Raw genomic sequence first — 24763 nt, forward strand, 5'->3', positions numbered from 1 at the left:
CTTCCCTTCCAAATCTGCAGGGCCACCCTAAGCCTGCTATGAAAGAAGAGGCAGCAGCAGCTCTGAGTAAAGCCTGTGCCACTAATTGTTGCAAATATTATTCTACACTTCCTATGCCTTTTGCTAACCCAACCCTACTCTTCTTTGGACTTGGGCAGGAACTGGAAGGATGCGTGTGCTGCTTTCGGTACAGTCTTTTTTGCTCTAATACTTCATGCTGTCAGGCCCTCCACCCACATGTTGCTATTGCATCTCTTGGTTGAGCAAAGCATTCAAGTCTGCAAATAAAAATAGAGGGTTTAAAACATCTTCAATTTCCAAGAACTTCCAAACGTCTCTAACTGCCTGTTTGCTCCCCTTTTTAGCCACAGCTCTGCCCCACACAGTGCTACCCATTCAGTATTCTCATTTCACAAAGCTATTTATAAGAGGCAGGTATGGAACTTTACAAAGTTTCCACAGTGCTACTTAATGAGCCCTTCTTTTAAGCAGCAGCCGCGTATTTACAAACCAGCTGCTCTCCAGAGATTTCCAGGGTCCCCATCGCACCAGGTACCTGAGTCCCAGCAGGCTGCAGGAAGCACTAAGGTATTAATTTCGAGAACACAAGTGCATGTAACATGCCAACCATAACACACCCCGTCCCTCCTCTCACCCTGCTTGCTCTCTGACTTGTTCTCCTCGGCTCTCCTTGCAACTGCTCAGACACAGCTTTTCGTTCCCCTTATCACCTGAATAGAGATAACAGCAAATTTGCTTTCTGCCGTGCAATGGAAACAGCTGGGGCCCGGCTGGCACTGGGGGAGGGCAGGGGAGGACAGCCAGACAGCCCACACAGCCCCCAGCACCTGCTGGGGACATACAGACAGCCCACTGCCCACCGGGGCTGTAGCTGGGCCATTCCAGTGCCCCTAGCCTCTCACTGGGGCTTCTCTCTGGCATTCCCTGTACCTTCCAGAGGGGCACCTTCCTTGCATCAGTGCTGTCCCTTATTCTCTTCCTTTTTTCCTACTCCAGCCGGTGTATCCATCCTATGTACCTGTTCTTATCCCATGGCCTGGCCTAAGCTGTGTTTGTCACCCACCTTTGGCAAACATCCTGTCCTGCCCTATTCACAGAACCAGAAATGCAGGGACAGACACAATTCCAGTCCCAGAAGCAACAGGGAAGAAAAGCAGCACGTGGTGACATAGAGCAGAGCAGATCGAGGTGTTACATGCTCCACTGAAAGAAGCCTTTGGGGATTTTTCAGACAAACCACCTTGAAATATTTGAAAAAGCAGCCAACCAAACCCAGCTGATATGGGGAAAGGGACAGAGGAGCGATGCCCTTGTTACAAATCAATGTCCTAAATGAAGCCTGACGTCTGAACGATGCTAAGTTTTCATCCAGTCCCTGATGAAAAAATGCCAGAGGTTGGCCGTACAGAAACTAGACACATCATGGGCACAAGATAAAGATAGCGGTGGCCTTCCTTTAAAACCCAAGTCCTGATAGGTAACCTTATCACCTGCTCTGTGCATGGGTCAGACTACTCTTCTGCAGGCTGTGGCAGATCACAAACAAGCAGTTAATTGTCTGCTGAACACAAGAGGTCCTGCCACCTCCAAGCTGACCGGCAATGGCCAGGACACTGTCAGGTTCCAAGCCTCCAATCCATGGAATCCAGCTAGTTGCTGAAAATGGTTTTGCTATGGTCTTTTCTATAGAAAACAGTTGCAGACACCGTGCTGCTGAGTGAGAGGGAACCCGGTACTACTTCCATTTTGCATCAACAAATAAATCTGTTTTACTTTGCTATTAAGTTAAACAGCGTTGTCGAAGGGAGGGTGCACGAATATATCACTGTGCTATTCGATCTGCTCGAAGGCAAAACTTTTCCTGCGAATCATCATTTCTTGCTATCTTACAGCCAATGAACCAATCCCTTCCCTCCTTCCAGTGCCATTTTTCCACTGAAGTTAAACTCATTACCATTTCCTCCAACCGTTCTCTTTTGTGGTCTATCTTCTCTCTCGGGTTTCTCCCAGTTTCTCCTGCCAGCTGCTTCACAAGCACTCCCTTTGTGCCACCAGCTGGACGTGGCTCCTCACCCCAGCCCCTACCACTCACAGGGCCACAGCCAGTCCCCAGCAGCCAGTCCCCAGCAGTCAGCTTGATGACACTCTGCCTCCCTGCATCTGAATCCCTCTGCCTCTTCACATGACTTAAAGCAGGAGGAAGAAACCCCAGCTGGTTTTCTCATACACAAAGACATACCTAAGTGCACAGCCCCTGCCTCCTGCGCAAAGCTACTTGCCTAACCCCTTCCAAAACACAAAGGCACGAAGCAGATTTGGTACGCAAAGACTAAACCAGATGTTTTTAGTCAGCTGAAGTGGAGAAATGAGCACTGCAATGCCAATATATCCATTAAATATACCTACATAAGAAGTTATTTGCAAAATACTTGTAAGAATCAACCAACTCAAATCATGAGTGAAAAGAGAGAGAAGAGATGCCCACCAGCAGGTTAAAAGAAAAGGCTATACCATGTATAATACAATAGGTGGTAGAAAGGATGCTCCTGTCTCTGGGAGACGGCCAGGTCAGTACCAGTCTGCATGGACTCAAGCACTAAACATCACCTAAGCTGAGGGAAAAAAGTCCTTTGGCTTTAACATACCCAAGTTTCTTATGACACAAAACAAACCCAGAACACTTACCGCTACTTCTCCATCTTATAATTAAAATCTCAAACGCATAAATCTTCCAGCAAGCTGGAGACTCCTATACACACTGAATTCTCTAAATACAGCAGCTTTTTTTTCCCCCCCTACTTTGGCCAGAACTTCTCCTTATTTATTGATACATCTCTCTTCAACCTGACTCCCTTTTTAATGAGAGATTCTCTTCCACTGAAGTCACCCCATGAGAGCTTCGAGGCAATGTTAGCTCATGGAAAGACGACTGGGGGGTGGCAGTGGGGAAAGGTCATTAAAATTACGAAGCACGCAGGATTCTTCCTTTTAAGATGGCAGTGTAACTCACGAGATTTTAACAGCAGTTTTAGGATGTAAACAGTCCTTTTAAAGCAAAAAAGAGACAGCTAAATAAAGCCACAAGCTGAATTCCATCAAGCCTAAGACCAACCCAGGATAAGCCTGTAACCCAAAATTATTCTTCTCAAACAATGGATTTGTAACATGAAAAGGGTTCTTGAAACTAAACCTGAACCCCGAACATTACACCCTTGCATCAACTACCAGCCTGGCATGAGTCTCAAGGTCAGGAAAATGGCTCCGGGTGCCAGCCCTGCTCCTCCACAATTGCACCCAATGGGCCCTGCCAGTCAGGACCCTGCCTTCCACCCGGCCTCTCACTGCCCACAGTACATATCGCAGTAGCACAGGTTCTGCTGGAATAGCTTCTAGACCAAAACCTCACAAGCAAAACAAGAAGCCACCAACTAACACCACCAGTCTCTGCACAAAGCAACCTAACCCCAGTCGTCTTTCAAGGCGAGGGTAATTAAAAAGAGGACCTAATGCTGCAGCTGGGTTTTTCTTTCCTATCTTCTTATCTGTTTTGGGATTTTCATACCATTAACACCTCCTTTGTTCTTGCATATGCCCATTGCAAAAGCTTTTCAGGCTCTTGGCTTCTGGTTAACTTGCTCTTGGACAAGTCAGACTTGTTACATCCTGGGTGAGCATGCCTTTCTCAGCCCACTTTAAAACCCCTGTTGCAACTTCTCTGGTGGTGCACATCTTCACCAACACTCTGACAGTATTTCCATAAAGGCAACGCTCCAGAGAGTGGTCTGTTCTTGTGCAGGGTCTATAGGGCACTCAAAGGCTTTTCTCCTGGCGGTGCCTTGCCAGATTACCTCATTTGCCTGCTCCTGCTATGAGACGTAATAGATAACTTCTCTTTCTGATTGCATCTGTTCCAGTTTGACATGCTTCTGGGTTCAAGAGAGTTCATTTTGGGAAAGGCAGTATCAGCTGGAATGCTGTCTCAGGTACAGTATCACAGTTTACCTTGTAAAAGCCTTGAGACAGCTCCCACACCAACAACAGCCAAGAAACCAATGGTTACAGACAACACCATAAAAGAGACCAGCTATTTGTCAAAGAACTGCCCTTTTCCCACCAAAAATAAGCTGCTCTTGTTACCATTATCCTACATAAACTCATTCAGATGCCAAGTCAAGAGTCAGTTTCTTTTCCCTCACCATCTCCTCCAACAGCCTGTTCTAGAGAAGACCAATGGGAAAAAAATGGAGAACACAACCTTTAACCTATAAGAAACAGCACCATTATATCTTCACTGCTTGAGGCAGAACTGGAGCAAGGGAAGAAGGCAAAGAGAAATAAGCTTAACTTGCAACAAACGAGACAGGAAGACACGTCCCTTCATCAGTAGCCAAACACTGCAATCATTGATGCAAAACAAACACGGAGAAATCTTCCTTAACCACTTCTTAGAAAATGTTCAGTGAAGTGCCGTCTGAGAATGAATGACCTTGGATGACCAAATGTTCCTGCAGCAGCAAAGCTCACACCAGACAGGGGCATTGCCTCTCCCAGCCCTACCTTTACAGGCCTCCAGATATCGTTACCTCCCTGTCTACCAAGAGCTGTTCCTGTATCTGTAATTTGGCTCATAGTACTGTGGGTTGTTTTGAAAGGAAAAGGCTTTTTTGTACCTTGAGTTAGTGGGTGGCCCTGCCCACAGTACAGGCCACACTGCATGAGAATCCATTACAAACAGGAAGACTGTTGCCTCTAACAACTTCAGTCTGAACAAAGGACTAGAGATGCAAGGCTTTGACGGCTATAGGCTGTGACTGTTTCCTTTTCTGCTCTTCTTCTAAAGACGAAGTCCAAGGAAATGATTTAGTAGGCATGGTAGTGATGGTCACACTTGATCTTAGCAGTCTTTTCCAACATTAATGACTCTATTCTATACATATTCCTGTACTAGAGGAAGAAATATTCAGTTCACCTATGAAACCATGCTTGGACCACACGTTTTCACCCTGGATTGGAAAAAAAAAAGCAATTATGCAACTATATTACCTGGGAAACTGTGGCTTTTTTTGTTTTCGAACTGACACAACCTTCACAGCATTCAGATAGGAACAGCATGGGACATGGAGACTTGAATACATTTGGAGACTTGAATGCATTTGGCTATGGCTTCACTCACCTTACTGAAAAGAAAACGTACACTCAAGCAATACAGCCCATAGCAGCGTGCAGATTTTTATCTCTCGTTACACAACAGCACAGCAAAAGAAACAATTCCCTTAAAATCCATGTGACCAGCTCCAATTCTCACTTCCCAGCCACAGAGAGGTGTGTGCAGGTGCTAAACCAAACCGGAGCTGTACATAAAGGGGGCTGCTCATCCCACCAGCACAACACGCTGCCTGCTCCTGCTGCTGGGGACGACAAGCTGTTACCACGAGGTGAGCTATATTAGCACAGGCCGAGTCGGGTCCAAGGACCACGAAGCTAATGCACTTAGCCCTCCCTTCTCCATATCAGCCAGCCATAAAACCTTCTTATGCGCAGGCAGAGCACTTCAGGCTCAGCTCTCCGTGAGGTACAAACCCGAGGCCTGCACGCTTTGCCCGCGCTACGGTATAAGAGCAGAACTTTAGGACTCCTAAAGGCACACCGAGGCGAGGTGCCGGACAGGAAGGAGTCCCACACGGCGCTGGGGAGGCGACCACACCCGTGTGCCACACGCTAAAGGCCGCCAGGGAGCACCTGCGCCCCGAGTACGGCGGCGGCACGGAGCGAAGTGGCCATGACTCACGCTTTTGTCCGCCTCACCGGAGCGCGGCGGGGGCGGCCGCTGACAGGGAGGGGGCGGCCCCTCGGTGCGGCCCCGTCTCGATGGTTCGTGGAGGGGAGGCCAACGGCACGTGGCGCACCCCCCGCCAATGGGAGAGGCCGAGACCATAGAGCGGAGCGAGGCGTCGGCTAGACATTCCCCCCTCGGCGCCCGTCTCTCTGCTGCCGCCATCTTATCGGAGGCGCGGAGGCCGCCCGGCCGCAGAGCCGGACCCCGCCGCCTCTCCCCGCTCACCCGCGGCGCCCCCTCACCCCCGCTACCCTCCCGCTCGGCCGGTACCGCCGGGCGCCGGCGATAGCTTTACCTCTAGTAGGCCCGCAGCGAAGCCTATGCTGGGTACGAGGCCGAAAGGCCGGCCGCCATCTTGGTGAAGAAGAGGGACTCGCGTGACCTACCCGCACACCGCCGGTCCCTCCCCCCGTCCCCTTGCCCGCCGGGTTGCTAAGGGAACCGAGCGCATGGAGCATGCGCGCTGGCCTCAAGCGCGGCACCTCCCTGTGGGTGGGTCTGTGAGGAGGGGGCGGGGCCTGATGACGGAGGGGGCGGGGCTTGCGTGAGAGCGGGCGGCGGCACCCCCCCCTTCAGTCCGAGTGCGTGAGCGCGGGAGCGGCGGCTGGGCGGGCAGGTGAGCTGCTGAGGGGCGCGGGGTGGCGGGAACGGCCTCCCTTCAGCTGGGGGCGGCCTGCGGCCTCCACACAGCCCGAGATGGAGGTAGGGGCGGCCCTTGTAGGCATTTGGGTTTCTGGGGGATGCTGGGGAGGAGGGATGAGGGCTCCGGGTGGCCCCGGCGGTGGGAGCGGGCCGTGGCGCCGGGGTTGGGGGGCTGGTGGTATCCCGTCTGCATCCGCCTAGTTGGAAGCCCGTTAGTGCGCATGGTCGTCTAAAAGCTTGAAGTCCCCGTCGTGGGGTGGAGGAGGAGGTGGAGGAGGGGGGTCGGGGATGCGGTTTCCTGTGTGGAAATGGAGAGTGCTGAGGTGATAAGGGGAGAGAACGCAGCCGCTCCGCTGGGCTGGGCTGGGCTGGGCTGCCCGGCCGGAGGGCTCGGAACACGCCGGGCTGCTCCGCTGCCATCTGCGCCCAGACGGTGCTGTGTCTGCGTGGGAGCGGCCGGGCGCTGCCCTGGAGGTGTGCGCCTGGGAGAGCCGCGGGAGATCTCTGCTCTAAGGCCGGGGTAGCCGAGCATCTGCATACAGAGCTCTCCTTCAGATCCTGCTGTCTGTGGGAAACTTCCCTCTGAGAAATGGCTGGGTGGAAAGGCGAGCCTCCGGGAGGATGCTCCGGCACCATCCGGTTTGGGTTGGCGTTCAGAATTCCTCATGGAGAATGGCTAAGTGGGGCTGGATGACATCACCCGGCAGGAAACGCTCTGGGACAGAACGCTTCTTATCGGAGCGGTCTGCCGAGATGGGAAGAGCTTCCCGAGGAGCATCTCCAGCAGCTGAATGCTTCATGGCTCACAGATCAGCTGGCCGATGGGAACGCTGGCGTTGCAGATGTCAGATTTGGTTTTTAGAATGAATTTCCACCGCAGAAACAACTTGCCTGGTTTATATTCTGCGTACGTGATCGGGACGACAGATCTTTGTGAGTTCAGCTTGGTGGGAAACAACAGCAAACAGCTTCGATGTGTGGTGTTGCTAGTTGGCCATCTTGTTGTCAGGGTCATGCAGGCAGGATCCCAGCCTTTCTGCACTCAGCAAAATGCGTTTTCCAAAGTGGTGATGATTTCTGACAGCTGTGGTATGTGCTCCACAAAGCCGCTGCACACATCGAACTCGGTGCAACAGCATTTAGGCTTATTAAGGTGCAATGCTTTACAACTTTTTAGCTCTGTGTCATCACTTTTAAGCATCCAGTTAGCTCTTTTTGTGGTACAGGAAGGAAAAGAAGCTCATTTTGGGCAGTTTTGAGGTATTCTTTGACAGGAGAAAGATAGCAACTTTGTGACTATAATCAGCAATGATTCCCTGCCCTGGAAAGGTGGGAAGAGCAAGCATGCCTGGCATATAGAAAGAGGCAGGTAGCAATAATTTCCTACTGACAAAGTGGAAGTCAGCTAGAGGGACAGCTCTGATGTGTGGCTGCTGTGAGTGGGAACAGATACCTTTTTGGTTAGAGAGGGTAGGCCAGAGGAGGAACTGGAAAGGGGACTCGGAACGTGCATCAACTCATGCTGACATTCTTACATGGTCAAAGTAAGTTATGGTTTCTTGAAAGTCTGATAAGTCTGATAGAAGCCCTCTTGTGTTGGCAGGTCTGTGTCTGCTTGGAGACTTTCTTAAAGAGGTGTCAGATTTTGCTTTTCCCATTTCAGAGTGGAACAGCTGTGTGTGACAATCTTGGCTGCAACAGTTAAAGTGGATGGTTGAGTTTGTCCTGACCAAAGAGAAGGAGGAAATGTTTCCTTTTGAAGCCCCACAGAGCAGTCCAACATGAAAGGAAACAGCAAGGGGAGGAGGTTTAAAAAGAAAAGAGTGCATGGGTTGGTTTATTGAGCTTTGAAAAAAGCCATTTCCTCTGCATAGATGCCTCTTAGCAGCGTGTTTGGGTTTGGTTAGTTCCTGGAACGGATGTGAACTTCTCTTTTTCAGGCTGCAATATGGTTTGTCACATATCCAGTGCCTTTAGCGTTCTGTGTTCGTGTTGCTTGAGTTCATTGCACACTGATGTTGTAATAGGAATAAAATGGTTGCTGGGAATTCTGCTCCTTGTTAATGCTGGAGATTCAACTATTGGTCCTCTATGGAAAGCTACCTGTGCTGTTCCTGTTCTAAGTTAGCACTGAGAGCAGATAGTGATTTGTTAGGGATTATTATTATTATTATTCTCATGCTATTTTTAATAACCCGGGAATCATTTTTTGTGGTTTCAGATTTGCTCCTGAGCTTCCATAAAAATGTCCAAGGTAAGAAGAAGATTCCTGCCCTAAAACTGAACGTTCTAAAATGGCCCTTTTGTTGTATGAGTTTCATCTTCACACACCATGTTTGGCTGTTACCTCGTATTTGGTGGGGCTGTGTGTGCTAAACTTGCAGTTCACAAGCATGAGTGAATTCACATTTAGAAGATGACAGTGAATGATCGACTTAAACCTCTGTAGTGAACTGATGCTCCCAGAAGGATGGAGTTGCACACCAGAGGCTCCATGTTACGTTTGCATTGAAACTCCCATTCAGCTGCTATGTTTTGAGCAGGAGTAATTTAAGACAGGTTGTTCTTGTATTTATTGTTCACATCTTCACTTGTTTAGCCAGTCAACAGACCTATTCAGCAACAACCTTCATAAACACGTGGTAACTTGAATCCCAGTTTGCCAGTATTTTTCACTGAGCTAATTCTTGGTCTCTTGCATTTGGTGTAATGGATAAAATCTACTCGTGTAATATATTTGAAGAGGGAAAATAATAGGTCTGAACATTTATCTGCAGTATTTGTAGTAGGGGACGTTTGAAGCATTTCTGTGTTGTTGTTTTTTCCTCTTAAAAGAGATCTCTGTCATCAGAGATTCCGGCAGGTGGCTGATATTTCACGATTACTGGTCTTGGCTGGGTGTGTTAAAAACCACATGAGGAATGGTCACTTTCCTTGTTTAAGTACGTAAGCCTCATGCACAACTGTAGTGGAAAGGCTAAGCTATGGCTTGAAGCAGTGATTGAGCATCTGGTGAAAGGCAGGGCCAACCCAGGGGAGCTCAGGTACATGTAATGTAGACCCAAGACCTCACTGAAGGGTTGGCAGTGGAGGTGAGGGTCTCTTGCTGGGACTTTGCTACTACGCTGCTATTGCTGCAGTTTCCATCGTGTAAAAGCGTTACAATGATGGGGGGACTGTGATGGGAAGAGCTCTATCTTTTGGTTCCTGAGACTTTCTGGTGAGAAGGGCTGAGCTTTGGGAAACCAAAAGATTTATGAGATTTCTGATCTTTTTTTCTGTGCGTTTTTTTTCTGGTTCCAGTTTATCTTATTAGAAATGTCTAAGGAAAACAATCACCCGAACAAGTACGTCTTGAATGATTGCTTATTATTGTCTTATTTTGTTTCAGCAACAGCCTGCTCAGTTTACCAATCCAGAAACCCCTGGCTATGTTGGCTTTGCAAACCTTCCCAATCAGGTCCATCGGAAGTCTGTGAAAAAGGGGTTTGAATTCACTCTTATGGTGGTTGGTAAGGAAGCATTTTGTAGTATTGCTCACAGTGAGTTCCCTCTGATGTAGAATTTGGAATTAAAGTGAGCGTTGCTTCTGCTATTGTAAGGCTTTAACTCACATCAGAAAGCTTTGTACTGTAACATTTAACTTCTTTGTACTTTCATTAAGTCATGGATCTGTTGTTTTTGATATTGCAAACTGTGTATCGTAATCATTTTGTTGCTGAAGTGAAAGAACTCTCTTTTGTGCTCCAGTGATGGTTACTTCCTTCCTTCCGTCTCACAGGGTTGGAGCCTTCTGCTCAAGATTTAACTTAAAATTGTTCTAATGTATGAATGCAAGCTCTGCTGGCTTTTTCATTAAGATAATAGTATTAAACTATTTGTTATGCTTTTGTAGTTCAAAAGAATCTGCATGGGCTAGATCTTTCAAAGGAGAGGTGGGACAGGACCTGATAGTGAAAGCTGCTGGTTGTTTGGGATCCCAGTAGTTACAGGTAGCATTTATCCTTTAGCCTGTCATTAGCTTTGCCAAATGACAGCCCTTGTTTTGCTTTTGACCCATTTCTGTCTTCAGCAGCACGATGCTGGACTGCGCTGGCCCTTATTTTGGCTTCCAAGAACTTGATGGTGGTTGGTTCCTGTTATTTGGGGTGGAGTGGAGAAGTATAGGAGAGCAGGGACATGGGTTAATGAGGTTATACTGCGTGCTAAGTACCTTATAACTGTTAGGAGTCATTTAATTTTCGCTTCATTGGATTTGCTTAGGATAATACCATAATGGATACCTTACAAAACCTAAGGGTAGAGCCAACCTTTAGATGTTTCAAGTTGTGGTATCTGCTGTGATTCTTTGGCATTTGCTGTTTTTTGGTCTTACGTGTGAAAAATGGGGATGTGCTTAATATACAGATTTCTCTGAGATGAATGGCAAATAGTGCATAGCAAATGGTAGAAAGCCATACGAAATTATCCAGACCAAATGGTTATTTCTGCTGCCTGCTGAGATAGAAGGCAGCGGAGAAATGGCATGGTAGCAGGGTAACAGAGCAATTAGCCTCCTGGGCCTCGTCTGACTGTAATGTTGCCTGCCACTATTCAAAGGGGTAAATGGAAACTACAGCAAGAGAACTTGCAAAAAAAGGAACTTTGCTGGAGATTTTGAGTGATGCTGTAAGATAAACTGGCAGAGGGAGGAGCTGATGGAAGTGAAGATAAGCTGTGCTTTAAATTGTTGATTACTTCAACAGTTTGGAATGTTAATTTTTTTCCCTCTTGAAACATGCATGGGATTTAAGTATATTCCACATGGCCTATATCACAATGTCTGTATTGAGCTGTAACTCATCGGTAATCTGCCATGTTTCTTACCTTCTGATCAGGACTTTGATTTATCAGTACTCAGAGTCAGAAAAAGCTGCTGCTTATCCTTGACAGAGACAAGGAAACTGATTTGTTTTAGATGTACTGTTTACCCAGACTGAAAGCAGGCAGCGTGCTGCTGGTTAAAGTCAAAGCTGTCTTGGTTTTGCTGAACTGATGCGATGTGAGTGTTAAATCAGTCTGTCTGCATGTCTCCTTTGCTGCTAGAGGCTGCACTGGGAAAATCTGAATTTCAGAGATGTGTTCTATCCAAGAATAGCAGCTCCTGCTCAAATCTTGACTTAAAAATAATTCCGTGTCTTTTGTTTTCTTCAGATATCTTTGTCAGACTGCTGGTATCATTTTTACTTCATTTAAAACAACCTCAAAAAATAACTTGTACGGTGAATTCAGGTCCTGAGCCGTTTAAGTTGCTGGTCTTCTTTTAATTAATGCTGTGAACGTCTTTAGCAGATTAGTTGGCTTTCCAGCTCTTCCAATGGCTCTGTCAGTAGCTGCGGGAGAAAAGCCTTTTTGTGGTTCACTTTGGTAATCCCCAGGTTCACCAGTGAAGGACTGCTTTGTGTGCATACTCAGCAGGCATATCACATTGCTCTCAGGTTTTTCCCTATTGCTTCTCAGTGTGTATGAGCTTCCATGTTCTGGGATGACAGCAGAAAAGCTTGCCTGAAGTTATAAGCTGTAAGTCTTTCAATGACAACTAAAAGACTTACGATGTGGGAAAAAAAAAAAAACATATAGTTGGATATTGCTTTCTGGTTACAGTTGAGATTAATTATGCAAATATATTGAGTCTATCTGTACATTGAATCCCAGGTGAATCTGGACTGGGAAAATCTACGTTAATAAACAGCCTCTTCTTGACAGACCTCTACCCAGAACGGATAATCCCAGGAGCTGCTGGTAAACACACTTTTCTAGTCCATCTCTTCTGACAGTTTTGAAGTGAATTCTTTTATCTTTGGATGTTTATAAATAGCCACGTTATTGTTTCTAGCTGTAGTCATTCTAATATATTTCATGACAGTTGAACCAACAGATAGAGCTGGTTCCCTCAGTACCTGGCCTTTGTGTTTTAGTCCTTGGCTGTGCTGAAGGGCTGTACTGGCACCAACCAGTCTCTCCTTTTTCTTAGCGTGTCATTGCATCACGTTGAGATAGACAATGAACTAAAACAGTCACAACCCTTTGTCAGTATTCAATCTGTAGTGGTTTTGAACATGCACATTTTTAATGTTCCCTTGGGCTTGCTATTTGATTCCTTTGCTCATTTAGTGAATGCGCATTTTCTTTTCAGCCCTCTGTCCCTTTTTGAATCTGCTAAACAAGGCATGCAATGATCCAGCCAAAGAGAATATCATAAGAAAATAGAGGGAGATACTGTTTTTCCCTCTTTCCTCCTTGTTAAACAACTTGCTGTAGTAACTTACTGTGTTGACTGACAACTAATTACTTTCAACCTTAAGGGAAAAAAAAGCTGTTATGTGTAGCCTGATGTTGCTTTCCAAATTACTGAGTACTTCTGTTTCTCTCAGTCAAACACTTTTCCCTTGGTTTCTACGTAAGACTTGAGCTAAGTAAGCCATCTCAGTTTTCTAACCTGCCATTTAATCTTCTGATCTTAGCTCAAAATGAGCTGCTCTTATCGATTCTATTCTGAAACACCAAACTCCTTATCTTTTAGAGAAGATTGAACGCACTGTGCAGATTGAAGCCTCAACAGTTGAGATAGAAGAGAGGGGTGTGAAGCTACGTCTGACAGTTGTAGATACACCTGGATATGGGGATGCTATCAACTGCAGGGATTGGTATGTACATAGAATGTCAGCCATCACATGCAGATCAGTATCCACTTTGTGTCTGTATGGAGGGGTGGTGGTGAAAATAACTACCTGCTTCACCCTTTTTTGATGGGTTAAGTACTGAATCATCACTGCAGGGTTTTGACATTTCTAAAATGTTTGTGTTCTAATAAGTACTGAGAAATAATGAGATGAATGGCATTCAGTTGTAACCTCTGCTGCCCGCCTTCTGTCAAGAGCTTGCTTGTCCATCTCAGCCATTCTCACTACAGCATCATACTGCCCTTACTTTCTGCTCCACGTTGCTTCAGTTCTCCCGTTAGTAAAGACTGATTTGGGATCTCTGCTTATGTTGATTCTCCACCTTGACTGGGAATCAGAATGTCTCATGCAAGATAAATGTTTTATTTATTCTTCCATTCAGTAATAAACAGGTATTCCTGCCTGCTTAGCCCGTGGTATTGATCATTGGCAAGCATGCTGAAGGAGTATAGCTGTTATCTCAAACTAAACTGACGTGTATGTAAGGTGAAGTGGTTCAGGGAGACGCGACTCAGAGCAATAGCAATGGAAGATTGCTGCATTTTTGCATCTGTTGCAGCTGCTGACTGTCCTGGCTCTTGCATCAGCATCGACAATTTAATGTTTTAAATCGATTTGGAATAAGAAACTTGGGTTATCTTCAGTATGTGTAATTAACGCTTAGTCACAAGGTGAATACTAACTCAAGAGCAATTTGCTTGTAAGTCAAGAAATGTATTATTATGTGTAATGTATGCATATTTTATCTTAATATATATGCGCTGTGCATGTGTATTGTGTTATGCATAGCAGTAACAATTGCTTGTTATTTTGCGGTTCAATTAGAATGCTCAGATATGCACTTAAGATATAGTCTGCCAGCACTGGTAAATTACTTTTGCACATCCATAAGCTGGTTTGTCAGCTGGTTGTCTTTTAATGTGACCTGTGAAGGATCACTAAAATTACTGTCCGTTTAGGAGTGAGCACAGTTTAAGTCTCCGTTTGCTTTACAGTTTTAAGACCATAATCTCCTACATTGATGAGCAGTTTGAGCGTTATCTGCACGATGAGAGTGGTTTGAACAGAAGGCACATCATAGATAACCGTGTTCATTGCTGCTTTTATTTCATTTCGCCATTTGGTCACGGGTAAGTATTTCTGTCATTTTATTTTTGGAATGATTTTACTGCAGTGAATTGTTCTTGTGCCTGCTGATGTAGATCTTTAGACTCATTCCTTATAGAAGGAGTAGAACTGCTGAAATTAATGTGTGTGTTCCTGTTAAGTCTGTCTCCTTACACAGAGAATTAGAATAGTTGGAAAGAATTGACAGAGATCACTATGTCCAACTGCCTGACCATCTTAGGGCTAACCAGAAGTTAAAGCTTACTAGTGAGGGCATCATCCAAGTACCTCTTGGACACTAACAGGCACAGTGCATCAATCACCTCTCTAGAAAGCCTGCTCCAGTGTTTCATCACCCCCACAGTAGACATATTTCCTAATGCCTAATATAAACGTGCCCTGGTGCAGCTTTGTGCTGCTCCCACATGGCCTGTCATTGGTGACCAGAGTGATGAGATCGGCACCACAGCTTTCCCCTCCTGTAAATTGTAGGCAGCAGAGAGCTTGCTTCTTAGCCTCCTTTATTTCAGACCAATGTCCTCAGCCTCTCATAGGACATACTATCCAGCCCTTTTGTCAGCTTTGTTGTCCTCCTCTGGTCACTAGTATCTGATTAATATATTAACATCCTTTTTACATCATTTAGCCCAGAGCTGCACACAGTATTCAACATGAAGTTGCACTGATGCTGAATGTACACTGACTGGATATGCTGTGTTTGCTGTACCCTAAAGTGCAGTTCTCTGTCTTGGCCACATGGACACACTGCCTGCTCATGCTGAGTCTGCTATCAGCCAGCACCCTCAGATCTCTTTCTGCTGAGTTCTTCTCCAGTCACTCATCTCCCAGGCTTGTCTGGCATTGCTTCATCCCAGGTGCAGAATCTGGCATTTTCCCTTGTTGCATTTCATGCAACTGATGATTGTTGAGTGCTCCATTATATCTAGATCACTCTGCGAGGCCTCCTCTCCTTTTGGAGAGTCAACGTCACCTCCCAGTTCAGTAAGGTCAGCAAATTTAATGAATTCAGAAGGAAACTTCTGGATTCAATTCCTGTATCTGGATCACTGTTAAAAGCATTGAATGGAATAGGGCCCTAGAACTCTGCCAGTGACTGGCTGCCAGCCAGGTACAGTCCCATTCACCATGACCCCTTGAGCTTGGCCATTCAGCCAGCTCGTCACCTAACCTTACCATAGGAGAACAAATTACTAAGGTGGGACCTTCCCTTCATAAACCCGTGTTGACTCTGCCTGATAATAGCTCTTAAATGCCTTTCAGTAGTGTACAGGCTAATCCATAACTTCTCCAGACTGAGGTTACACTAAGAGGTCTGTAGTTTCCTTGGTCTTGTGCCCTTCTTGTAGATGGCTGTATCATCAACTAGCTTCCAGTCAGCACGGACTTTTTCAGATTCCTAAGACATTTGGTAACTGTTGAGAGGAGTTCTGATATAGAATCCACTAACCTGCTTGGTACTCTGGGGTGAGTCCTGCCAGACCCTGTGGATTTAAGAATGTTCAGCTGACACAACTCAGCTGATAAAACTCCAGTGGCCCCCAGTCATGCTTCTCCAGCTCAGAGGGCTGGGCAGCCCAAGATACATCATTAATGATAAAAACTGACCACCTTCATCAAGTATCAATCCAGTGTTTACCTCGGACCCGATTAATGTTGATCGTTTATGTTAAATTAAACTTTTCCCATGTTTTATTCTTAGTCTTAAGCCTTTGGATGTTGAATTTATGAAGGCGATACACAACAAAGTAAATATTGTACCAGTAATTGCAAAAGCTGACACACTTTCACTGAAAGAACGAGAAAGACTAAAGAAAAGGGTAAGTATTTTTCTAGCTTGCAGGAAAAATGTTTTGGCTATAGCAGTGTGGTCACTCAACATGAGTCTCTTTCAACCTTATTTTGCCCTCTACAAGGAAAATATAATCTCATATGCAGTCTGTATTTAATTAACTTTATTTAATACATGTTTTTATATCTTTTTAAGATCTTAATGTTCCGTATTTCACTGAGAACTTGCCCTTCAAATGTTGCCTGTGAAATGGCAGATTGGTTACATGTACAGCTACACTGAGTCAATTTGGAAACCTGGAAACTGCATTTGAATATGTTTGGTAGTGGTTATTGCTCCCTCACCTGTTTGATCAGCTCTAAGGCAGAGACAAGGTGTCTGTAATCTGCAGAAACTTAACTTTGTTCTCAAGTAAAACTAGAATCTAGTAGCCTTCCCTAGGCAAGGAATGCTGTGCTTCAGTTTTGTCAGTTACAGCTAAAGTGAAACAGGATAAATTGGAAGGGCAAATTGTTTCCATTGTTTCCGTAGCTTTGTTTAAAATTAAATTTCATGGCTAGTAATGTGTGTAATTCTAGCTGCAATAAAATGACGGCAACAAAATGCTGTGAGGCTCAATTGCAGGTCTTATTTCTATAGGAAAAACAGTGCTACTGGGTAGATAATTCTCTTAGAGGCACTAATTTTCATAACTGAAGCTGATTTAATTGCAAATGTGGTTTATAAGTAGTGGAAATTTTGGTGTGTTAGATAAAGCAGTAGGGAGGAAATGTACCACTGGTTGTCTGCAAGTGTGGGGAGCAGTCATTGGAAATCATGAAGAATGTTCTTTAAAAAGACATAGTTGGCAAGTAATGTGATTTGGTAAGATAAAGTTATCAAGAGATTGTTTGCAGCTTATTGATTTACCTGAAGTTTTAGAAGCGCTCACTTTGCGTATATTATCTCAATTTCTTATACCAAAATCTCAGATTCTGGATGAAATTGAAGAGCACGGCATCAAGATTTATCACCTGCCTGATGCTGAATCTGATGAGGATGAAGATTTTAAAGAGCAGACCAGGCTGCTGAAGGTATGAATATACTGTATCTTTTTAGACTGCTCAGGTGGCATTTAATCAAAATACATAAGTGACCTTTGGGACCTTGAATGAGTCACTATGGTTGTGTGCTCAGGCTTCTCTATTGGGAAGGTGTTGTTTGTCCTAGTTCATTGGTAGTAATCTTTGAATTTGGGATTTTCAGGCCAGCATTCCGTTTTGTGTCGTGGGATCCAATCAACTCATTGAAGCCAAGGGTAAAAAAGTTCGAGGTCGTCTGTACCCATGGGGTGTTGTTGAAGTGGAGAATCCAGAACATAATGACTTCCTGAAATTGAGGACCATGTTAATGTAAGTTGGAAAAGTTCCAATTAAATAATAGTTTAACTAAAAAAAATAGTCAGGAAGATTCTCAGACATTGGAAGGGGACTGGGGGGGGCTGGGGAGAAGAAGGCTGTGAGCAAGTTGGATCTAGTTGGCCTAGGTAGGGATTGGACCCAACACCCTCCATAGATCCTTTCCAATATGGGTTACTTGATTCTGTCAAAATAATCTTGTGTCTAAATCTTCTGTTGAGCATACACCCAAGAAAGTAAAAGCAGGTTGCTTTTTACCTAGTGCTTGTTGAAAGATATCTATTTCTCAGTTATCTGTCTATATAAAGGTGTCCGCAAAGTATTAGACTTCAAAAGTCTGCTGGTTAGCATCATAGAATGACCTGGGTTGAAAAGGACCGCTATTATAATCTAGTTTCAAGCCCCTGCTGTGTGCAGTCACCAACCAGCAGATCAGGCTGCCCAGAGCTGCATCCAGCCTGGCCTTGAATGCCTCCAGGGGTGGGGCATCCGCAGCCTCCTTGGGCAACCTGTTCCAGTTAAGTTTTTTCAGGCTTTGTTACTCTGCTTTCCCTGCCCAACATTGCTTGGTCGCATGGCTTATGTATAAGCTGTCTCAGAGACTGGGGTGCTGCCTGTTTGTCTTTTATAGCACTGATTGAAGTTAAATCAGCTCTGAAATTGTCATGTTAAATGAATCCATGTGCTGAACACATTGACACAATGCGGTGCTGAATGTGAGAGTTGCTTAACCAAGCTGAGGTAACACAGGTATGTTTTACCTTTTCACTTTTCTCATTTCTCTAGCACTCATATGCAGGATCTCCAGGAGGTGACCCAAGATCTTCACTACGAGAACTTCCGTTCTGAGCGGCTCAAACGAGGCGGCAGGTTGTCATCTTATTGCTACAAGCCATGTCTTCTTCTGAATTTATTTCTCAGTCTTCTCTCTGTCCTCCCACCATTTAACTGCAGCTCTCTAGGGACAGTTAACAATAACTCAATTGGTTTACATTCACTGTAAGAAAAAGCATGATGTAAATTTGAGTCAGTTGTGTCCTTAAAAGAAGCACAGTTAAATCTCCATTTTAAGGTTTGAACACAGTTTTATGGGTGTATTCAAGGTAAATCCATAGGGAAAATCTATGGTAAATACCTTCTAAAAACATACAAGTTGGATAAGTGCTGATACATTAAAATGAATCGTTTCTAAGACTTGCATATCTGGACTTTAAGAAAGCAGCTTTAAGGAAAGAAAGTGAATTCCTCCTGTAGTGCTTTATTTAACACGGTATGAATAAATAGTTCTCTTTGAAGAGCAGTCAGGATCATGTCTTTCAGTCCTCTTCTGGGCTGTGGTAAAAGAGGCAGGTAGAACGCCCTGTTTCTAAACAAAACAGTCTCTGAGTTTGTGAGTTCTTTATGAAGACTGGGTGTTTCCTAACTTAGATGTTGCTTCTCTTATTTCAGCCACTAGAGGGTTTCATAATTGCACATGTCAGTGGGTTTGATATATATATTGCAAAGTTTTTTCTTGCTCCTGTTGAAATAGATTTTTGTCACATGCCTGGTCTGCTTTCAGAAATGGGAGTTTTTGTCTGATTTGCACTTTTGAATGGCATTCACTTTAAGCACAGTGCTGTACTGAAAACAGGATGAGAGACTTGTTACCTTTTTGGTTTCAGCTTTTTATTTACTAAAAGCTTTCTGGGGAAGAAGCAACGTTTGATACGTGCCTTCCAGATGTTTGATAGCAAATGTGGTTCATGACATTAGAGATGAGAAACTGTCAAAAGGAGGTTCCTCCTGGGGGTAACAAGGTTTCAAAGTTCCTAGATATTAACAAAAAATATGGAAGTAATGTGTAAAATATCTTGTCCAGCATCGTCTTGAACTTGTTTTGATTTGGTTGTATTGATTTATTGCACCAGTGAAAAAGAATTGAGCACAGTGTACTCAGAAATCCGAGTTGTGTGGTACCCCAGTTGTAGTCAGTTAACTTAACACTATGCTCTACTTGAGTAATGTTCCAAAATGGTTTTCACTGATGCCTACAAAGATGTTATTGAATAATATTTTTTTTATCTTAGGAAAATAGAGGATGAAGAAGTAAATAAAGACCAGATTCTGCTTGAAAAAGAAGCTGAAGTAAGATGAAAAAAATCTGTTATTCGGGCGGGGGAGTTTTATCTTTGTTTTGGCTGTTTTGGGATAAGTGATTTTATTTTATCTTGATAATTTGTGATGGGAAAGATGGAATGTTCTAATATTGTTCTAATATAAAGCTATGCACGGTACAGTAAAACCAGAACATGGAAAGGTGTAGGGGATCTCAGAATACTCATGTATTGGAACAAGAGCAATGTCAGATTTCATTGTACTGCTCAATAATGGATGTTCTGCATGTTGTGTGGGAAGGGAGAGACATCCTCATATATGAAGAAAGGTTCTGCACCAGCAGTTTCAAACTGGGGGGACAAGACCAATTCAGCTTTGCAACAGTGGAGGAAACAGTGGTAGGAACTGCCAGGAATGAAGGACAGTGTGCAAATTCTTATTATGCTGCTGTGATAAATCCATAATTTATAGCTCTAGTTGTTTTAGAAACAAATGTAAGAGCTTTAGTAAGTGACTTTAGCACTTCAACAGCACCATTCTTATTTATTGAACTTTGGGGTAAGTAAGAAAAGACTTTACTTGAGGGATGCTTGAAGGTCCCAAGTTACGATAAGAAAGCTTATTGATTTCAGTCAGTGAATTTCCAGCGTCTTACTGCTTAGAATATGAGTGGTAGAAACGCGGTCTATAACCTAAGATTGCAACTTGTCAGATCAGGCCAATGCTGAAGTGTATTCCATCTTTAATATTAATGATTAATAGTGTGGTGACACAAAGAATCGTATTCTGAGTTGAGATAAGGCTAAAGGATTCTCTAATGCTATTTTTCCAGCTTCGTCGCATGCAGGAGATGATTGCAAGAATGCAGGCACAGATGCAGATGCAAATGCAAGGTGGAGAAGGGGAAAGCGGTGCAGTTCAAGGACACAATGTATAAAGCTTTTGGTAAGATGTTCAAATAGCCATAAAGATTTAAAGAGATCTCTTTTTAGATATGGGTGGTACTGAGAAGCTTTGGAAAAAATACTTACAAGTTGGGTTGGCATAGATTTCAGTAGTCATTTTCATTTTATAGTTTATCTGGTGTTTGTGAAGGGGCCTGAAGCCAAACTACACAGCAGTGTGATTTTTGTAAGTGTGTGTATATATATACATTATTTTTTTCCCAGAAATGCTATGCAGGTCAATCATGGAAGGAGTCTCTCAGGTTGTATAAGCAGGTGGTTCTCAATCTCTTGGTGAACTCACTGTTTTGTTGTGAATAGGAAAATGTCTACTTCTTTGTTTTCCATGTGTATGAACATAGCAGATCTTAAAATGTACATTTTTGACTTGTTTGCAGTTTACCTTTTACCCTGGCTTAAAGGAGTCACTCTGGAGTTGAATTGTGGTGGCATTATGCCGGAAGGAATGCCTTGTGCTCAACGTGTGACTTGGAGATTATTTTGGAGTTTAACATGGAAATGCATTGTGGTAACTCTTGTGATACATATTTCATAACACGTAGTCAGTATTCTATATATTATATGCCTTTGACGTTGCTTTTGTTTAGTAGTTCTTATATTAAGCTTATTTTCAGTTTCCCATTGTAATAGGGATACAAAATAGTCATCAACACTTTTCTTGCCTGACGTGGTGTTAGGTGACTTTCTTTAATATGAACTCCCTGTTTTTAATTTTGTGTTACGTTTAGGATTAAGCATCTGTCGTGGTATCCTGTTAGTAGTGTGTAATAGTCACTAATTAGGGAGCCCTGCAAGGCTGGTTTTATATTTTTGCAGTGTTTTCAGGTGTGTCTGTGAGACCTTAGCCCTTCTTCTGTCTCTGCTCAGTGCTGATTTCCTTGGTCTCTGTAAGTATCTAATTGAACTCCAGGCATGCCTTGTGTCTTAACAAAAGAACTAAGAGGCAGTACTTATATAAGGGCAAACTCCATTTTATATGACAGGCATCATGTCCTTCGGATTTAATGCTGAAGGATATATGTTTTTTTATTGCTTACCTAAAATCTCTTCCTCTATATTGCAGATAATTTTTAAGAGCTTCCTATAGATCAGCACAAATCAGTCCTGCTGTTTTCTGGCATTGCTGTAGCCACATAAGCTTAAATAATGATGATACATCAAATGAGATAAGCCCCAAAGAGTAGTTTTCTATGCACGAGTGTTTCCATATCCAAATACATATGAAATTCTATAGTTACTGAAGAGTATTTTCGTACTATTTCTAGGGCATTGCAAACTTAATTGTAATATAAAACATACTACACACAACTGTACGCTTCTCTTTCTACTTCAAAGTGATCTGTGCCTGACAGGATCAGTGCAAACTGTATTTTAAGGTTATGCTCCGAGATGGAGTAAGCAGTATTACTTCTGAGGTGGCTCCAATACGCTATGCTGTTTTTAATCTTTATTTTTAAAGGCCAAGGTCACTTTCCTTAACACTGCCAGGAAAGGGTACTGTGTTTTGATCTTGACTGCATATCATGGCAGGTATAGTTCGCAGTCTATAGTAGCAGCTGTAGTGTGCAGCTCCATATGTGCTGGCTGATAAGGATAAGCAGCCATGTGCTGTGCTTGGCTTTTTGAGTACTCCTGATAAAGCCAGCAATTGGGTTTACTAATGTGAATAGGTGTTATCTGAACAACTAACGAGTAGATAAAACTCCAGCTTTTCCTCTCTTCTGAGCTCAGGTGTAGCAATGATTTTTAGAGTTTTTAAACCTTTATTTGAAAAGAAGTGGTAAGATTTCTACAGCTAACGTATGATTTCAGTGGTACTTAAATAGCAGACCGATATTTCATCCAGCCAAGCAGCTGCAATTTCTACCTGCCTGCAGCTGCTGTTTATGAATTGTTTTATATTTGAATCTTTCTAAAAATGTGAAGTAAAATCTTCCATCGTTGCCTTTCCTAGGGAGCTCCAGTTTGCTTTGCAAAAGCAATTCTCAGTGTTCCATGACTCGTGCAGTCTTCCCTAATCACCACTAATGTGAAAAATGGCAACCTTTTATATATTTAGATGCACAGAAGCACAAAGTCCTGTTTTGTCCAATAAGTCTGTATAAAGCTTGAATGAAAAAGCACACACTCCAAAGTTCTAGTCTTGCCTTTTCTAAACAACATACAGAAATGAGGTGGCAGTGTTACTGGGAAGAAACAAACAATAATCCACAGCACCTTATTTCTAAACCTCTTTATACATTTCTGTGAACGAGTTGCCAGGCTGAAGGGGCCACTGAGCAACATATCTGCTGTAGATACCCCTGTTCTTTGCAGGGCAGGTGGTCTTAGATGATCTTTAAAGGTCAATTCCAACATGTACAGTTCTATGACTCTAGATATTCCAGAACAACTTCTTATACACTCCTATCACTAAATAGTTTGTGAACTCTCATCCTATTCTTCAGTTGCCACAAATGTGCTTTGTTCTGATTCTGCAGCACTTGCCTACTTTTAAGCTATCAGTCTAATATCTCTGCTAAGTGCTCTGAGCAAAGTATGCTTTGGGTACTGTTCACTTTGCCAAGGAGAGCAAGCTGTGTAATATTATTTTCACATATAAGCTTAGTAGGGTAAGGTAATCTGCAATAGCAATATGAACCAGTACTTGAACTGTGAAACCTCAAATGTGTTCAAACCAGACCCTGGTTATACATGTAACTCTGTGTGTGTGTGTGTGTGTTGGTTTTACTTTGTGTTTGTTCTTTATCATGGGAACAAAGGCAAATTGTCTGTGCTTTTAGTGCTGTTTGGTCACTACCTGTGGAATTACTTCAGGCTACATCTTATTCTTGGCAATAACATGTATCTATTGAGATATTTCATCAGGGTGAAGCATTGTGGATGATTCTTAGGCAATAAATATTTTCATGTATATTGTTTTCATTGGAAAAATAAGTTGATGGTACTTGTAGTCAGCTGTCCTTCAGTTAAAACAGCTTCCCAAGTCCCTTGGGGGTGATCTGATCTGGCAGTGGTGCCTGATGTCAATGAAGGGTCTCTTTCTCCTTCATGTTTCCTGCGATGGCCTTGATGTCAGGGATGTGTGGTGAGACGTGACAAGTGAGACCACCATTCTCAGATTGAAGCTTGTCTAAAAAAAAATCAATCAGCTACTGGTAGAAGAAAAGTATGAGGACAAAAGGTTGATGTTTGTTGTGCTCAACTGGCCACGGTTTGTTTTTTGGTACAGCAGCATTGTTGGAGTTTCTATTTTAGGAGTAAAAGTACTTTTGAATTTGCAGAGCTTTATATTTGGTAGCAAAAATGACTTGCTCTTGGTACAGGAATCTTACTGTTATATTCTGTTTTATGTACTGTCATTAGCCAAGGCTATAATAAAAATGCTAAAATAAAAGAATACGTTTTCTTTTGTTTTGATTCCTTGTTGTAATCGACCCTGGCAGTGTTTGTTGTGATATGTTTTAATTATAAAGGAGTCATTCAGGCATGGTGTAAAGAGGACGCAGTGATGAACCTGCATTTGTTATGACCATTAAATGTTGTGTGTGTTCAGAGTTTATTGGTACAGTGCATTTCCCAGCAGGTGTTCCCAGAGCTGCCAAAGTTCTGGCTATGGGACTTTGCTTCTTCAGCAGCTCTCACCAAGTATGTGCTCCTTAGTATGCACCAAGTATGTGCTCCTTAGTTATTAAGTTAACACGCAATTAAGCTGTTTGTAGGTGTCGTTTTAAGTGCAAGGGTTGTTGCTGTTACAGGCTAAGAGCACCAGGCAGTGTCCTTGTTTTCAGATTCCTGAGCTAACTTGATATCTTGATATCAGAGACATCCATACTCGTTCAATTTGAAGTGTGTCACTCTTGTACATGCCCTGATCCATACAGCTCACTTCAGATTGCTGTCTTGAATTGCTTTGTGTTGCTGGAAGGTGCACGTTTTGCTGTGAGACCACAATGCAAAAAGACTTTACAGGTGTTGTGACTCTTTGTATATTGCTTTGATTGTATCTGGGATTTTCAGAGCAGATCCTTTTTGTCAGTTGTAGAGGACTTATCCTGCAGGGTACAAACCCACTTCTGGGAAGAAGCACCGAAAAGAATTACACTAAGAACTGCACAATGAAATATCCAAAAAGCATAATAAGTCTTCTGGATGTGTTCTGTGCA

At 43.5% G+C, this 24763-nt stretch overlaps 2 protein-coding genes across 5 annotated transcripts in view; one reads left to right on the forward strand and one right to left on the reverse strand.

Annotated features, from left to right (window-relative positions):
* HDLBP (high density lipoprotein binding protein) overlaps window positions 1-6291 on the reverse strand; it is a 34843-nt gene extending 28552 nt beyond the window's left edge. Inside the window, exon 1 of one of the 3 annotated variants that reach the window (XM_072344071.1) lies at window positions 6153-6291. The gene's annotated coding sequence lies outside the window, so the exon portion shown is untranslated. Of the gene's footprint in view, window positions 1-5064; window positions 5200-5809; window positions 5914-6152 lie in introns of those variants that run through there. The other 2 variants (XM_072344074.1, XM_072344075.1) reach the window with 2 other exon arrangements.
* Window positions 6292-6364: 73 nt separating this feature from the next.
* SEPTIN2 (septin 2) lies at window positions 6365-24006 on the forward strand. 2 transcript variants are annotated; one of them, XM_072344398.1, is made up of 13 exons: window positions 6365-6473; window positions 8721-8753; window positions 9891-10011; window positions 12194-12280; window positions 13062-13185; window positions 14217-14351; window positions 16049-16166; window positions 17110-17211; window positions 17384-17529; window positions 18322-18405; window positions 19605-19662; window positions 20465-20577; window positions 20975-24006. In XM_072344398.1, the coding sequence occupies exons 2-12, from the start codon at window positions 8745-8747 to the stop codon at window positions 20567-20569; spliced, it is 1089 nt and encodes a 362-aa protein (XP_072200499.1). In that variant the 5' UTR covers window positions 6365-6473; window positions 8721-8744; the 3' UTR covers window positions 20570-20577; window positions 20975-24006. The 2 variants fall into 2 exon arrangements, with proteins under 2 accessions (XP_072200499.1, XP_072200500.1); XM_072344399.1 differs by having other exon boundaries at window positions 6469-6559.
* Window positions 24007-24763: the final 757 nt, after the last annotated feature.

Source organism: Excalfactoria chinensis, chromosome 9, assembly GCF_039878825.1.
Source record: "Excalfactoria chinensis isolate bCotChi1 chromosome 9, bCotChi1.hap2, whole genome shotgun sequence".
In the NCBI taxonomy this organism is placed as follows: domain Eukaryota; kingdom Metazoa; phylum Chordata; class Aves; order Galliformes; family Phasianidae; genus Excalfactoria; species Excalfactoria chinensis.

Bases quoted from the DNA above. Each gene is read 5' to 3' on its own strand.
- SEPTIN2 (XM_072344398.1), top strand. The intron at 13,186-14,216 runs GTATGTACATAG...TTTGCTTTACAG, and splicing joins GCTATCAACTGCAGGGATTG to TTTTAAGACCATAATCTCCT. The intron at 19,663-20,464 runs GTAAGATGAAAA...CTATTTTTCCAG, and splicing joins TGCTTGAAAAAGAAGCTGAA to CTTCGTCGCATGCAGGAGAT.